Source organism: Danio aesculapii, chromosome 8 (genome assembly GCF_903798145.1).
Source record: "Danio aesculapii chromosome 8, fDanAes4.1, whole genome shotgun sequence".
NCBI classification, from domain to species: domain Eukaryota; kingdom Metazoa; phylum Chordata; class Actinopteri; order Cypriniformes; family Danionidae; genus Danio; species Danio aesculapii.
The window spans coordinates 1,092,737-1,110,920 of record NC_079442.1 but is presented as its reverse complement, the minus strand read 5'-3'; the positions used below and the strand labels follow the sequence as shown (position 1 = coordinate 1,110,920).

The window sequence follows — 18,184 nt, the reverse complement described above, 5'->3', positions numbered from 1 at the left end:
AATAGATTATACGCATAATAGTTAAGTCTTAATCTAGGAGAATTTCTGATGTGAAAATGTCCTTAAGAACTCATCAGTGCAGAATCAAGCAGAATAAAATGATAAATTCTGCAAAGTGTTGTAGCTAGTAAACTATGTATGCTGTCTTACTTTGTTTAATAGGAGTCGAGAATCATTTCAGAAAGTCAAATGATTACCATTACTGTTCTGTGTGTGAATAAAATGTAAATACCATGTCCGTTAATGGACAGCTTGACCAGCCTGGTTTAAGCTGGACATAGCTGGTTTTGGCTGGGCTCCCAGGCTGGCTAGGCTGGTCAAGCTGGTTTTAGCTGGTCATTTTCCAGCCTGACCAGCTAAGACCAGACTGGAAATGGCCAAAACCCCTCTAAAACCAGGCTGGTCAACCAGCTAAAACCAGCCTAGGCTGGTTTAAGCAGTTTTTTCAGCAGGGTTTCCACCTCTATGGTTTTTAGATGGAGATAATTTTATTATTTCGTAAGATTATTCCATGGTCATAATGTTTAGCCATGTTACGGAATAATAAGTTTCCTTTATTATTATATAATAATGTCACGGAATAACTTATTCCCTCTTGTTTTCACTCATAAATCAGTAGGTGTATGACAGTTTTTAGCGTGTACAGGACTGTAAATACACACTGCGTTTTTATAAATGAAAGAAAAGATTAATATAAAGCAAAGGGCAACACAGATATTACAATTATTTGATGAGTTTTACTGGATTCTCGCTTTTTTTTCGTCCGACGGAACTATGAGCGGACATAACATGAAGAAGTGGAACCGGAAGTGTTCATCCAGGAAAGCGCTCCGTGTGACGATTGAAGATGGAGTGTGTGAATAAAGCAGGTCAGCTCATGAGTTTAGCGGCTCTACAGCAGCATGATCCCTACATAGTGAAGTTGCTGGATGTTACCGGACAGGTCGCGCTTTACACTTTCAACCCCAAAGCCAACGAATGGGTGAGAAATCCAGCGTTTACTGCATGCGCGCTTATTAGCCTAGCCCGCAGTTGCTAATGGCAACGCCACTGCTCATCATCATCATCATCTCCATTATAGTGTGTTGTTTGTCTAGTTAGTAGACATTATATAGAGTGATGAGGAGCGCGTGTGACCGTAAAATCCCCAAAAATGAATGATTGTTTTTGTTTAAGCTTATAAGATGATGATGGAAGATGAGGTCGGTTTTAAAACTAACACTCTTTCTGACTTTAGGAGAAGAATGAGATTGAAGGCACATTATTCGTTTATGCCAGGTGAGCACTAACTGGAACTGTTTTATTTATTTATTTAAATATTTATATAAACACTGTAGTCACCACTGACTGGAACTTTTTAAATGAACAGTGATATTAACATTAATCACATCCAGAATAAAACATATTTTCACAAAATATGTATTTGTATATGTACACTCACCGGCCACTTTATTAGGTACACTTTACTAGTACCAGGTTGGACCCCTTTTGCCTTCAGAACTGCCTTAATCCTTGGTGTCAGAGATTCAACAAGCTACTGGAAATATTCCTCAGAGATTTTGCTCCATATTGACATGATAGCATCACGCAGTTGCTGCAGATTTGTCGGCTGCACATCCATGATGCCAATCTCCCGTTCCACCACATCCCAAAGGTGCTCTATTGGATTGAGCTCTGATTACTGTGCAGGCCATTTGAGTACAGTGAACTCATTGTCATGTTCAGGAAACCAGTCTGAGATGATTGGTGCTTTATGACATGGTGTGTTATCCTGCTGGAAGTAGCCATCAGAAGATGGAGACACTGTGCTCATAAAGGAATGGACGTGGTCAGCAACAATACTCAGGTAGGCTGTGGCGTTGAAAGATGCTCAATTGGTACTAATGGACCCAAAGTGTGCCAAGAAAATCTCCCCCACACCATTACACCACCACCAGCAGCCTGAACCGCTGATACAAGGCAGGATGGATCCATGCTTTCATGTTGTTGATGCCAAATTGTGAGCCGAGCATCTGAATGTGGCAGCAGAAATGGAGACTCATCAGACCAGGCAACCTCAAGGTTGGACGTGTTGTGTGTTCAGAGATGCTCTTCTGCAGACCTCGGTTATAACGAGTGCTTATTTGAGTTACTGTTGCCTTTCTATCAGCTGGAACCAGTCTGGCCATTCTCCTCTGACCTCTGGCATCAACAAGGCGTTCGGAAATTAGAACTGAATTTAGAAATAGTTTTGAAACAAATCTACAACTCATTAAGAAAATACGCTCAACCCTGTTAGACCATGTGCCACGGCGCAAAGTGGATTTTTCTGTCCTTATATTAGCAAAAGTGTATTCTGACACGCCCTTAATGCGTTTGCGATTTGCACTTTGCACATCAATCGTCAATATAGAGCCCTTAGAGTCTTATATAGACTGCAAAAAGTGATAACAAATCAAACAAAAGAGACGATTAACCACTAAGTCTATTCTTTACACAATAATCTCTCCTCTATATAATTGATATTTACATTTTCTTCAAATTATAAATGAGCAGAACAGCGTATTCAGCCGTGCATTAACTATACAATCCATGCTGTTGTTTACATCTCCAATATAGACACAAATACGAGTAACTGACCAGCTCTTGATGTAAATGAAACTCTATATTCATTGTATTTGGTAACTGGTGGTTTGTTTTGTAATGTCAGGATATCTGTGCATTTCTGCAGGTCGGCATCACCACATCATGGCTTCACGATTATGAACCGCCTGAGTACAGAAAACTTGGTGGAGCCCATTAATAAAGACTTGGAGTTTCAGCTCCAGGATCCCTTCCTGCTGTACAGGAACGGAAACTGTAAGTTCATTGAAGAGCTGCTAAAAGATCCCTTTCTCACTGTTTCAGAGTCGACGTTAATGTAATCAAGAAAGACTATTTTATTATAAGGGATCTATGAATTTCTTTATTATCAACACAATCAAAAAATCTTGCTAGAAAAGCCGTAGTGTTTACAATAGAGCTGTGGCAAAATTCTGAACAGCAAACGGCGCTCTAGACTAGTGTTTAACAGCAGACGGCGCTCTAGACTAGTGTTTAACAGCAGACGGCGCTCTAGACTAGTGTTTAACAGCAGACGGCGCTCTAGACTAGTGTTTAACAGCAGACTGCGCTCTATACTAGTGTTCAACAGCAGACGGCGCTCTAGACTAGTGTTCAACAGCAGACGGCGCTCTAGACTAGTGTTTAACAGCAGACGGCGCTCTAGACTAGTGTTTAACAGCAGACGGCGCTCTAGACTAGTGTTTAACAGCAGACTGCGCTCTATACTAGTGTTCAACAGCAGACGGCGCTCTAGACTAGTGTTCAACAGCAGACGGCGCTCTAGACTAGTGTTCAACAGCAGACGGCGCTCTAGACTAGTGTTTAACAGCAGACGGCGCTCTAGGCTAGTGTTTAACAGCAGACCGCGCTCTAGGCTAGTGTTTAACAGTAGACGGCGCTCTAGGCTAGTGTTTAACAGTAGACGGCGCTCTAGGCTAGTGTTTAACAGTAGACGGCGCTCTAGGCTAGTGTTTAACAGCAGATGGCGCTCTAGACTAGTGTTTAACATCAGACAGCGCTCTAGGCAAGTGTTTAACAGCAGACGGCGCTCTAGACTAGTGTTTAACAGCAGACGGCGCTCTAGACTAGTGTTCAACAGCAGACGGCGCTCTAGACTAGTGTTTAACAGCAGACGGCGCTCTAGACGAGTGTTTAACAGTAGACGGCGCTCTAGGCTAGTGTTTAACAGCAGATGGCGCTCTAGACTAGTGTTTAACAGCAGACGGCGCTCTAGACTAGTGTTTAACAGCAGACGGCGCTCTAGACTAGTGTTCAACAGCAGACGGCGCTCTAGACTAGTGTTCAACAGCAGACGGCGCTCTAGACTAGTGTTTAACAGTAGACGGCGCTCTAGGCTTGTGTTTAACAGCAGACGGCGCTCTAGACTAGTGTTCAACAGCAGACGGCGCTCTAGACTAGTGTTTAACAGTAGACGGCGCTCTAGGCTAGTGTTTAACATCAGATGGCGCTCTAGGCTTGTGTTTAACAGTAGATAGCGCTCTAGGCTAGTGTTTAACAGCAGACGGCGCTCTAGGCTAGTGTTTAACATCAGACGGCGCTCTAGGCTAGTGTTTAACAGCAGACGGCGCTCTAGGCTAGTGTTTAACAGCAGACGGTGCTCTAGATTAGTGTTTAACAGCAGACGGCGCTCTAGACTAGTGTTTAACAGCAGACGGCGCTCTAGGCTAGTGTTTAACAGCAGATGGCGCTCTAGACTAGTGTTTAACAGCAGATGGCGCTCTAGACTAGTGTTTAACAGCAGACGGCGCTCTAGACTAGTGTTTAACAGCAGATGGTGCTCTAGGCTAGTGTTTAACAGCAGGTTTATGTCTCCATAGTGTTTCATGTTCCAGCCCAATGATGCTGTGTAAATGAGCTTTTCTGGTAGTGCAGTTCTCCTTTTATATTAATATTCATTCATTCATTTTCTTTTCGGCTTAGTCCCTTTCTTAATCAGGGGTCGCCACAGTGGAATGAACCACCAACTTATCCAGCACGTTTTTAGTGCCCTTCCAGCAGCAGCAATCACTGGGAAACACCCATACATACTCATTCACACTCATACACTACTGACAATTTAGTTAATCAATTCCCCTATAGCGCATGTGTTTGGACTGTGGGGGAAACCAGAGCTCCCGGAGGAAACCCACACCAACATGGAGAGAACATGCAAACTTCACACAGAAACGCCAACTGACCCAGCTGAGGCTCGAACCAGCGACCTTCTTGCTGTGAGGCGATTGTGCTACCCACTGCGCCACCACCCTAATATTAATATTAACATTATTCTTGTTTTTCCTTCATCATCAGTGGGCATCTACAGTATCTGGTTCTATGATAAGGCTGACTGTCAGCGGATCGCTCAGCTCATGCTGCAGTGAGTATCACAGTCTCACACACATCTCTGCCTGTTGCCTGGTAACTAATGTGTGTGTGTGTGTCTGTGTGTGTGTGTGTGTGTGTGTGTGTGTGTGTTCTTACTGTAATATCTGCTGTTATTCCATCACTGTGTTGAATTTAATATGAGAAGTGTGTGTTGCTGTCAGATACATGTAGTTTAGGGTGTGTTTTCTTCTGTGTGTGTGTAGGATAGTGAAGCAGGAGTCGTTGCGAGCGCAGTGTGTGTCTCCAGACAGAAGTGTGAGCATCAGGACCAATGGCTGCGTTCAGAACAGACCCGCAGGCATCCTGGAGCTGCTCAGCAAAGCCAAAGAGGAGTATCAGAGGGTGAATCTCACATCTAAACTAGCCTTCTTGATTCAGTCGGCTCACACTGCTAGTGTTGTGCTGAACAGTTCATCTGTGCATGACATTCAGAACAAAACAATAGTTTGGCCTTGCAATATTCTCAGATTAGTTATATGTATTGGACATAGCTAACATACTTAATGTGTGTGTGTTTGTGTGTGTGTTTAGAGTCGGTCGACTGAGAGAGATGTTCAGGTGAACTGTGAATCAGTGCTTTCCCAGGAGAAGAGAGAGGACGCCGCTGCAGCTCAACATGAGAAGGTACTGATAATATAACAGTTCTGCTGTCTTGTAAACACATTTAGGTTTTTGTGGGATGTCCATAAAGCATCTTGAGGGCCGCTCACACCAATGACCTTTCACTAGAGATATAAACAGAACAATATTAGTGGCGACACCAGCAAAAAGGGGTTATTTTACTGTAACCAGCAGGTGTCCTCAGTGTGCTGCATTTCTGCACATCTGACCAGTAATTCCAGCTTTATCTGTCTGTCTGTCTATCTGTCTGTCTGTCTGTCTGTCTGTCTGTCTGTCTATCTATCTATCTATCTATCTATCTATCTATCTATCTATCTATCTATCTATCTATCTATCTGTCTGTCTGTCTATCTGTCTGTCTATCTGTCTGTCTGTCTGTCTGTCTGTCTGTCTGTCCATCCGTCTATCTATTCATCTATCCATCTATCTATCTATCTATCTATCTATCTATCTATCTATCTATCTATCTATCTATCTGTCCGTCCGTCCGTCCGTCTATCTATCTGTCTGTCTGTCTGTCTATCCATCTATCTATCTATCTGTCTATCTGTCTGGCTGGCTGGCTATCTATCTATCATCCGTCCATCCATCTATCCATCTATCCATCCATCCATCCATCCATCCATCTATCCATCTATCTATCTATCTGGCTGGCTGGCTGGCTGGCTGGCTATCTATCTATCATCCGTCAATCCATCTATCTATCATCCATCCACCCATCTATCCATCTGTCTGTCTGTCTGTCATCCATCCGTCCATCTATCCATCTATCTATCTGTCTATCTATGTCTGTCTATCATCCATCCATCCATCCATCCATCCATCCATCCATCCATCCATCAGTCATGCTATCTATCTATATAGCATAGCATACTACTTATAAATATTAATATACATGTCATTTTTTAAATATATGTGTATTTGTATTTATATATACTTAACAAATATACACGGCACACGTGTACTATGTACATGCAAACATTTATTTTATTTTTCATAACATTTATACAGTCACATTGATGCTAACACCTAAAAAAATCATTTCGATTTCTCAGAGACTTCCTCAGAGAGCTTAGCTTGAGGCCTTTAATCTAAAAGAGATATTTGAACTGGTTTGCCATCTGAATATGGCAACTTTCATTTTGATTTCAGATGATAAACTCTTTATTTAAAGAGTTTGTACAAGAACCGTGCTCAATTTGTCAACATTTTAGAAATGACATTTGAATATTACCAGTATTGAATTGAACACATTTGACTTAAGTTCTTTGAGCGTGACTGTACAATGGTCAAAGTATTTGAAAATGACACGTTAAAAAGATCATCTTTACTCTGACATTTTAATGTAAATATTAAGTGTAATGGTAAGTATAGTGAGGATTTTCATGGCACTACATATGCTGGGGGAATTAAGAAAAGGGGTTTGATATGAAATGAATGGGGCTTTAAAAAGATCTTGATTCTGCTGTTCATTAAGGAGTGGGAACCCTGTGTACAGCACTTTGGGTGTTTTTTTATAGTGCTTTATTAATAATGTTTGATTGATTAATTGATCAATTGATAAGTTAAACATGTCAAAAACATGTGATGTTTGCTTCCTGTGCTTAGTCCAGTCACTCAGTAGTGAAGCAGATCACAGTGGAGGAGCTTTTCGGCAGCTCTTTACCCAAAGATCCTCCTCCTGTGTCCTCGATCTCAGTGGTGGGAGAGGGTCTGGGTCTGCGTGGGCTCCCTTTCGGCCCCGCGGTGGCTCCGCGGCTGTCGACTGACCCTGGGGGCCCACCGCTGCTCAGTCTGCTCCAGCCCAGAGACCCTCGGACAGCAGCAGAAGAGACCAGCGGAGGATCCAGCGTCCCTCGTGGTTCCACCAGCCCCTTTCCTCCAGCGTTCATCAGTGCAGACGCTCACGGGATGCCTGTTTCTCTGCCCGGGTTCATGCCCAGTCCTCTGGTCACTCCGCAGAGCTTCAGAGAGTCCGGCTGCAAAACCTCTGCTCCGTTCACCGGGAAGACTGCAGCTTCAGCGCCGGTCAGTACAGCAGATTATCTTGTTGCCAATGGATCATTTGCGTGTTACTCAGCATTGAACTCATCTAACGTAGTGTGCAGTGAATGGGAGATTATAAGATCATTTATTTATAATCCTATTAGCTGAAATAATGACAGAAGAACTCCAGGATGGTGTTATCAAGACTTTCAGAAAGAGGAAAACAATAGTGTGAGACTGATAACGGCAGCCAGAAGAGAGAATAGAGTCAGATTTACTGTCCTGCACACACACACACTGCATTACAGCAAATCAAAAAATAGGTCAACATCTAAACGAAGAAGAAAGGCAGTTTTATAAGATGGCAGTCTACATTTTAGCAGTTTTTATCAGGAAGAGCTTTTAAGAATGTATGGATGGAGCCACAAACAAATTCAATAATTTAGACTCTGCTGTTAAATATTATTTCATTAAGTTGTCTTTATTTTGTAATTAACCCTTTAGTCCTAGTCATTTGATTGATTGATTGTTTTTAGTGTATTGCATTTCTAAAATCATGTAGTGATATGTTTGTATATCTGCCATATAATATCTAATAAAGCTGATATGGCTTCAATAAATGCAATAAAAACAACAACGATCTTTTCCTGTCGTCAACAGGGTAAAGAAGTGAATGCCTTCACGCAGCCCCTGGCTCTGGTCAAACCCGTCCCAGTGAGTTGACTCTTTAAGCATTGGGTCTCATTCACTAATAACTGCGTACAAAATGTATACATCCATCAAAACTTTCCAGCTAATTTACATGTGCGCATGAGGTTGTTCTTTAATGAGCGCAAGGTTAATAATTTGCATAATACACACCCAAACCATCTCCATATAAGGGCTTTCCACAAAGTAGCACTCGTCTAGAGAAAGACAATTATGGCACCAAAACAAAAGAAAAACAAGATTACCAATTAATAAATGTGAGTTTTGTTTTGTTCAAGTCTAAAGCGACTCAACAGCCATTCGGGACATGTCTGTGCACTATATAATTAGACCTAATTGATTATACTGTATAAATTTTTGATGTTTTTTTTATGTTACTTTTCACACCCAGTCTGTAAATAACATATCTAATTATATGTAAGGTTCGTTATACATGTTTATAAGGCCCCGGTGCGCACATGATTCTCATATACTTATGTTATTATGTACTTAATAGAGCAGCGAGGGAAATAAGTATTGAACATGACACTGTTTTTCTCAGAACACATCTTTCTAAAGCTGCTGTTGACTTGAAATTTTCACCAGATGTTGGTCACAACCAAAGAAATCCATACATGCAAGGAAAACAAATCTAATAAGTTCACAAATGAAGTTCTGTGTAATAAAATGAAACGACGCAGGGAAAAGGTATTAAACAGATGAAGAAAGGAAGGTGTAGTTCGACAGTGATAGCCCAGACAGCAGCAGAAATCTCTCAGTAGCTCTTTAGCACTCCTCTGCTCTTCCTCAGTGTAAATGAAGATCAGCTGCTTCAGTCCAACATCTACATTAGCAGGAGGATGAAGATCAAACCATTTCAGCAAGACAATGATCCAAAACACAGCCGAGGAGACTCTCAGATGCTTTCAGAGAAAGAAAATCAAGCTGTAGAATGGCCCAGCCAATCCCCTAACCCGAATCCAATAGAGAATACAGAATAAAGCTCAGATTTGATAGATGAGACCCACAGAAGACGAGCAGAGCACACACACATCTAAAGTCATGTTAATGGGAGCGCTTTAATGGTCTAATACATGCACATTTGTGTCAGAGCACGGTGTTTAGTGATTATTCATATTAACCCATATTTATGTAATAAACAAACGAGTTGAGAATCAAAAGACATGTGAAAGTGAAACCATAAATCAGAACCGCACTGCTCTTAAAGTGACAGCACACAATATTCCTGCTGCTGAATGTTTTTATTATTAATCAAACCACAAAAGCAGAAAATCCCTCACTGCTCTTGACTGAAGGACTGCTGGAGCTATAATTAAAGTGTTTTTCTTACAGTGAAGATGCTTAAAGCACAGTTTGTTTCATATTTTTATTCTATTGTATTTATTTCCCTTTCCTTATTTACATGGAGGAAAAGAACTGTATAAATACATGGTTGAAGTCAGAATTATTAGCCCTTCTGAATTATTAGCCACCCTTTTCCTCCAATTTCTGTTTAATGGAAAGAAGATTTTTATTCAGCACATTTTTCTAAACATAATAATTTTAATAACTCATCTCTAATCACTGATTTCTTTTCTCTTTGTCATGATGACAGTAAATAATATTAGACTAGATATTCTTCAAGACACTAGTATTCAGCTTAAAGTGACATTTAAAGGCTTAACTAGGGTAATTAGGGTAAAGTTAGGGTAATTAGGCAAGTCATTGTATAACAGTGGTTTATTCTGGAGACAATCCAAAACTAATATTGCTGAAGGGGGCTAATAATATTGACCTTAAAATGGCTTTAAAACAATTAAGAACTGTTTTTATTCTAGCCAAAATAAAACAAATAAGACTTTCTCCAGAAGAAAAAATATTAGAGGAAATACTGTGAGAAATTCCTGAATCTGTTCAACATCATTTGGGAAATATTTGTTACAAAATAAATTGCACAGGAGAGCGAATAATTCTGCCTTCAACTGATAATCGTTTTGAATAATCGTGATTACAATTATGACCAAAATAATCGTGATTATGATTTTGCCAGAATCGAGCAGCCCTAACTCATGCTTGGTGAATGAGACTCCGTCAGGTTATGATGTGTTCGGTGTTTTTAGTTAAACAGTGCCAGTTGCTCTTCATCAGAGTTTTTCTCTGTTTCTTTGTGATGAAGGCGGGGCCAGTTGTCCAGGGGGAGGAGTCTTCTTTGCTGCTGTCTCCGAGTGTATTCCAGCATTCCGTCAACAAGGCGACAGAGGCAGGCAAAGGCTCCGCCTCCCCGACGTCCCCCACAGACCCGCCCACTGCGCTGTACAGCAGAACTCAGCTGCAGGACACACTCATACACCTCATCAAGGTACTGCTGACAGCCCAACCATTGCCATATTTGGTTTACCTAAGTGGTTCTCAAACCGTGGTACGCGGGCTTCCTTCTAGTGGTACGTGGAGGAATACTGAAAAATGAAAGAAGAAAAAAAAAAGTAATACACGTTTAACCCTTTGACGAGAAGGATTACGCTGATGTGATCAGCACCGGCTGTTCCCTGAAGTGTACGATCACATCGGTGTGTGTAGAATGTTTACTTTAATTCATGGTGTTATCAGATGCTAAAAATCAACCCGCTTTAGCACCGAGCCAGAGAAGGAGCAGATACACGCCAGAGAAGCGCTTTCGCAGACCAGTGCTGCAAACTCGGGAATCTCCCCATGCTGCATCATTGGTAAAATAATTATCTCAAATGTGTTCAATAATGCGAGTTTTCGATATATACAGTTATTTGTTTCGTAAAGCAGCTTGGCTTTCGATTCATTTGTTACCTCAGATTTAGGCTAATTTATCTGGGTATGATTTAAATGTTGCGGGACACAGAACAGACTCAAGCAACTTTGCCTTCCTTGGAGCTAGAATATAGCTTTATTAAAGTTAGTCTCCGCGTGCGGTTTACACAAACTCCATGGTCCACTTAGGACGAGATCTTAAATCACGGAAATTCCACACGTATGAATGGATAAATCACGTATGAATTGGTCAAGCAGTAATCTAGGGACACACGGAATCTGTGCGTGCAGAAATCTGCAGATTTCCACAGAATTATTATTTATTTACTTGTGTATATTTATATTTATTCAGTTTTTAAATTAATTTCAGTAATATCATTGACTAATATGAAAGTGTTTGTCATATTTTCTGTCTTTTAGTAGATTTGTATTATATACGAGTCTTGCTCTGTTTACCAAATAAGTGGATCTAGATGGATTTGCATATTAAACATTAAATAAAAGTTTAAATGGTATTACTTTTTACTTCATATCTTAAGTTTTTAGTTACGATACTCCCAAAATAATTCTGCATAAATCTGCAGATTTTTTACAAAATCCCCAGCAGAAATAGCAAAGGATGTCCGCTGATTCTGTCTGCTCCACTCCCTTTTCTGACACATGCATTGTAAAGGATGCGCAGTAAGCAGAGCTCATTTCTAAATTAAATATATAATTCCAAATCTTTCATTTTAAAATACAAGGTAATGTTCAGGTTTCAAAGATCATGCGGTGTGTACATGCAACGTATTTCAACATTTCTCAGAAATGCTTCATATGTGAATGTGATGACATGTAGCCTATATATATGAGGTCCAAGCAACATCTCCAGGTTTTGATGAATGGGTTGCTATTAGTTAATATTTTATATTTAAGTACAGCACTTTTGTTTTTTACTTTAAGAACAGTAGCCTACTATTTTTAATGAACTTTTAAAAGCACATTTTAAACATTGACTTTTTTTTTACCTATTAGCACAGCACAGTGTTCATGTTCAAGATGTTTATAATGTTTAAAGTGGCTGACAATAATAAATATTCTTAATAATAGGAAATAATCTGCCTCGTCATTATGGTGAGACAATGTTTTTCTTAGGTGGTACTTGATGGAAAAAGGTTTGAGAACCACTGATGGTTTATATAATAAGCACCATTTAAAAATCATATGATTAATACTCTGTATAATTACTGTTTTTACAATACTGTGAGGGTTGGGTTTAGTTTAAGGGTAGCCATTAATAAAATACAATACTTGGTACTTAATAAAATTGAATCATATTAACTTACAGCCACAGCTGTATCCCCTTTAGACTTTCCCAGGGATTTCCTGGCTTTCTTCATGTGCATTTGAATCATCCTTTCTTGACAAGATGTGCATGAAAATTGCAACTTTGCTCAGTCATGTTTGCCATTTCATTTCAATTAATCGCCCATCCCTAAAATAAATCAATAACTTCTCTTCATGTGTTCACAGAATGATGCCCAGTTTCTCAACACCATACACGAGGCCTACGTACAGAGCCTCTCTAAAGGCCTCAACAATGTCAAGTTATAGCCATAAACGGCATCTCCATCGTCCAGCGAGATCCAGCATGAAGCTCCATGTACATCTGACTACCACCTGAACAACCCAGCCACACCTGAAGACTGCAGCATTACCAAGGTTTACCAATGAAAATACTACATTATAATTAAATTCCTACTTCTACCAGCACAGTTATGTCACATTACATTCATTAAGGGACTTGTGCAATACATGAAGCCTTTTTTTTGTAGAATAGCTTTTCATTTATGACATGGATATGATTTATATCCCGCTCTCTATTGTGTTATACTGTTAAAACACCAGGAATGTGCTTGAGTTTTGATATTGAAGACCTCGAGGGTGTAGGATGTGCACTGTTTTTGTTCCCTCCACATTCCCTTGCTTATTTAATTTGGACTTGAAATGAACTTTGAAATGAATTCAAGTGTTCAGGTAGTGATGAATAAAGCAGAGTGACGCTTTCCTTGAAAGGGTGTTCGTAAGACTGTCATTAAACCTTTATGATCATGATATGACACATGAATGAGATTTTATGCATGTTAATAACAACTGCTAAGTGTCATTCGCTCAGCTGTCGTTTTAAATGCAAAGATGACATTGTTTATGACAACTTGACATAAGTGCATCATAACCGGTCTCTCATGACAACTTGACATTACCAAGACGACATAAATCCGTCATAAACATGATTCGCATTATCATTGTATCATGAGTATTTTACTGATCACATTCTGTGATACGAACTGTATTTGTCATTCAAATGTTTTTAATTTAAGAGCCTCATTAATATTTAATGACATTTTAATGTCAAATTCAGCTTGTACCATTGTAGTTGAGGATAAAAAATATGAATGACGATGTTATAGAACTCATCACATATTTATAATGTCCTCATGACCATCATGTTTATGACAGATTTATGACCAGTTTTGTTTTGGTAACGTCAAGTTGTCTTAAAGACAAGAACAGGTTATGATGTATTTATGTCAAGTTGTCATAACAACCAATGTCATCTGTGCATTTAACAAGACATAACTGAGCAAATGACGCTTAATAACAGTTGTCATAAGCATGAATATAATCTCATTCACATTCATGAAGTGTTATATCATGATTATAAAGGTTTAATGACAGTCTTATGAAGACCCCTTCAAATAAAGTGTTACCGAAAGCAGTCTATTGTGTGTTGCTTTTTAAAATCGCAGACAGAGTACGATCTGAAATGCTTTATTTAAAGTAGAGTTCATAACACACTCTGATATTAAAGTAGACTGTGTATTCAACAAGAACAATTACATTTAATTTCATCTTTAAACGTGCAATCAAATAGTTTCTCTTGGCACGGTTTACGTTTTTTGTTTTACATGAATTGTGTTTTTAAATTCAGACTTGTGTACTTGTGTTTCCACTTACAGAAGGCCGTCGTCATGAGGGAATGTCATTCACTTTTTCTCTTTGTGTGCGCTTTGCTTTTGATAGGATGGAGAATAGAATCTGACCACTATTGAGTTATTTACTGACGCCATGTTAATACGCTCTTCAAATGATTTAATAATGACTAGTCTGTTGCAGCAGGATCATGTTACTGTCTTTTGAGTTCATGTTCAAATAAATAATAATAGGCATATTTCAGATCATCGTTTGTACTGAATTACTTTGAGATGTACAGTCCCTGTACAATCATTCTTGCCTCTGATAAGAATGAAATTATAGGCCTTATACTCTTATCATTGTAGAAAACTACAGTATTGGGTCATTCGTTTATATTACTATGGTTATTGTGTTACCATAGCAACTGTAGAATAAGCACAACAGATCAATTAGTATGGTTGTTGTGTTACCATAGCAACTGTAGAATCAGCACAACAAATCAAATAATATAGTTGTTGTGTAACCATAGCAACTGTAGAATCAGCACAACAGATCAATTAGTATAGTTGTTGTGTTGCCATAGCAACTGTAGAATCAGCACAACAGATCAATTAGTATAGTTGTTGTGTTGCCATAGCAACTGTAGAATCAGCACAACAGATCAATTAGTATAGTTGTTGTGTTGCCATAGCAACTGTAGAATCAGCACAACAAATCAAGTAATATAGTTGTTGTGTAACCATAGCAACTGTCGAATCAGCACAACAGATCAATTAGTATAGTTGTGTTGCCATAGCAACTGTAGAATCAGCACAACAGCTCAATTAGTATAGTTGTTGTGTTACCATAGCAACTGTAGAATCAGCACTACTTGGTAAATTCAAGTACTTTACCGTACATGGTTCAAAAACACTAGTATTTATTTACTATAAAATAACGGTAGTTTTTTAAAATTGTTTTATTGTAAGTACAAAAAAAGCAGATAAATATAGATTCAATTGAAATAAATAGATGCTAAAATATGCAACATTTTACTATAGTAAATCCTACACTACACTGTGCATTTGTTATCTTTTTGTCAAGTTAAAAATGATCTTTATCATTCAGAATATGTGATTTAATTAAGTAAATAATATAAATAAACCTAAATAAATAAATAAATGCTAGAATATGCTGCATTTTACTATAGTAAATCCTACACTATACTGTGGTATTTTTTTCTGGTGGGTGGAGTTAATACTGACTCACACAACAGTAACACTTGTTACAAAGAAAACATAAAATTACATTTTTTTTTGCATCTCAGTACAGTTGATACTAAATACCATAGTAAATACTGTAATATGACACGGTGTACCACAGTCTTCTAGTTTACCATCTTGTAATGTATGCTGCAGTAAGATGTAATTAATGCTAAACTATGCTACAGAATTGACTAGACTTTACTATAGTAAGTCCTACAGTGTACCGGGGTATTTTTTGTCTCGTGGGTGGAGTTTTAAAACATCCTTTTCATCCAAAATATATGATTAATAAATAAATGCTAGATAATATATACATAACCGCAAGAGGTCGCTGTTCAACATGGAAAAGTAAATGGTAAAACTTTCTCTTGTCACAAAGTAAATAAATAGGGTACATTTATTTTGTATCTCAGTGCAGTGGATGCTGCAGCAAATGAAATACTATAGTAAACTATAATATAAGACCGTATACCACAGTTTACTTATTTACTGCAGTATTTACTATGGTTGATCAATTAACTGTCGATAGTACTATAGTATGCTGCAGTAAGATGTGGTAAATACTAAAATACACTACAGAATTTAATACATTTTGCTGTAGTAAATCAAACAGTAAACTATGGTATTTTTTGTGGGTGGAGTTTTAAATGTATCTTTATCATTCAGAATTTTTTAACTTATAATTAAATAATTAATAAACATTAAAATAAAGAATCCACAAGAGTTTTTTTAGGTAAATAATAGTAAAACTTTTGCTTGTTACAGTAAGTGAAGAGTAAAGTTATTTAGTATCTCAGCACAGTTGATACTATAACAAATTAAATACTACAGTAAACAAAAATGTGAAAACGCAATCTAGTTTAGAGCGTCACGGTGGCGCAGTAGGTAGCATGATCACCTCACAGCAGGAAGTTCGCTGGTTTGAGCCTCTTGTACTAATACTACACTATTTGCATCAGTTCACTGTAGAAAATATAATAGTATGCACTAATATGTAGTAAATACTGAAATATACCACATAATTTAGTAAATAATAAAGAATTTTTTAATAGGTGGAATTGGTTGTTTGTTGTTGCTAGAAGGGATACAGCTGCAGCCGGAAGTTAACAAGAATTATTTTTATTATTTATTAAATTACCCATTAATCGTATTTTATTAAAGTCTACCCCATTGCAACCCTAAAGCCAACCATCACAGTACTGTAAAATTCGTACATGCTGAGTATTAATCATATTATTTATTAAATTACCCATTATAATTGTGTTTTATTAACGTCTACCCCAACCCTAAACCTACCCCTCACAGTAATGTAATTATACCAAGTAATATTCATATTATTTAATAAATTACCCATTAGAATTGTGCTTTATTGACATCTACCCCTCACAGTAGAATAAAAATATTAATTATTGTTGTACAGGGTCACAAAATTACAATATTGATCATGTAAGTATCCGCAGATGTATCCCTTTTGAATTTCACCATCCAGAATGTGTGATTTATATAAATGAATGATAAATAAACCCCAAGAGGTCGCTGTTAGACTTACTTTTTACCTCAGAAAAACACGAATCTGAGTCAAACAACGGTAAAACTTTCGCTTTTCACAAAGAAAGTCAAGATTACTACATTTGTTTACACCTCAGTACAGTTGGAAATGAACTCGACCTCTTTAAATTACATAATAAAAGTTCTACTTCGTAATGTGGATGAGTAAATAAATGTAAATACGCTTTCATGATCATTCACTGTGGTAAAACATCATAATCAGACAGATCAGCGATGCATAATTAAATATGAAACGCATTTACTTCCGTTCTGGAGCAGCTCAGTGGCACAGAAGGTTTGAGTCAGGGGATTATGATGCTGGATTATCTGTTACAGACAGGTAATCCAACACACACACACACACACACACACGCTAACCCTGGGCTTTCAGCATATGGCCATAATGAGCAGAAAACACCGCACTGAATGACACAGACATGCATGGCGTTCGTACTGGGAATCCGAGGTAAGATTCAAATGCAGATTTACCTGGAAATGTGAATAATGCTGCCTTTATGAAGCCAAAAACTCCGAATTAAGTCAATCCAGCGGGATTGTTCGGTGTCAGAAGAGCGAGTGACCTGTTGGAAAGCCTGTTAGATGTACTACAGCGGTAATTGAATATTCCAGGCAAATATTATTCCCCGAAACACGGCCTTAAAGAGACAGTTTACCAATAATAATAATAATAATAATTCAGTCATCATTTAGTCTACTCATCGTTTACTTGTTTCAAATATTTACAGGTCTTCTGTTAAGCACAAAAAAGATATTGCGAAGAATGTTGGAAACCTGTAACCACTGACTTCCATTGTATTTGTTTTCTATGACTATGAAAGTCAATAGTAACATATTTTTAAATATCATCCTTTTGTGCTTAACAGAAGGAAACTCACAACGGTTTATAACCACCTGAAGGAGAGTAAATATTAGAAAAATCGAATACTGTATTTTGTTTTTATTCCGCGATGTTATATATTCTATATATGTATATATATATATCGTATGTGTGTATATATATATATATATATATATATATATATATATATATATATATACAGGGGCGTAGCGGACATTTTAAAAGTGAGTGGACGGCTGTATGTAATCATACGTTCATATAATTGTTAATCACCTGTTTCTAAATGCCCCCCCCCCCCCCCCCCCCCCCGCATCTATATATATTGTGTGTGTATATATATATATATATATATATATATATATATACACACACACACACACACACCGTATGAATACAATTTCACTGGATGACTTACTATCTCTGTTTGGAAATAATTTATCATGTTAGAATGATTGGGATGTATTTATTACAGTATTCAGGTACAATAATCGAATAAATAAAAATAAATCAGTAAAATTAATTGTTGTTAACGTCA

At 38.0% G+C, this 18,184-nt stretch overlaps 1 protein-coding gene across 3 annotated transcripts; it reads left to right on the top strand.

Moving 5' to 3' along the window:
- Positions 1-837: 837 nt before the first annotated feature.
- On the top strand, positions 838-14,254 carry dcp1a (decapping mRNA 1A). 3 transcript variants are annotated; one of them, XM_056464569.1, is made up of 10 exons: positions 838-982; positions 1,238-1,278; positions 2,711-2,838; positions 4,894-4,960; positions 5,172-5,310; positions 5,500-5,592; positions 7,198-7,617; positions 8,236-8,289; positions 10,439-10,621; positions 12,556-14,254. In XM_056464569.1, the coding sequence occupies exons 1-10, from the start codon at positions 848-850 to the stop codon at positions 12,634-12,636; spliced, it is 1,341 nt and encodes a 446-aa protein (XP_056320544.1). In that variant the 5' UTR covers positions 838-847; the 3' UTR covers positions 12,637-14,254. The 3 variants fall into 3 exon arrangements, with proteins under 3 accessions (XP_056320544.1, XP_056320545.1, XP_056320546.1); XM_056464570.1 differs by lacking the exon at positions 8,236-8,289; XM_056464571.1 differs by lacking the exon at positions 1,238-1,278 and having other exon boundaries at positions 842-982.
- The last annotated feature ends 3,930 nt before the right edge of the window (positions 14,255-18,184 follow it).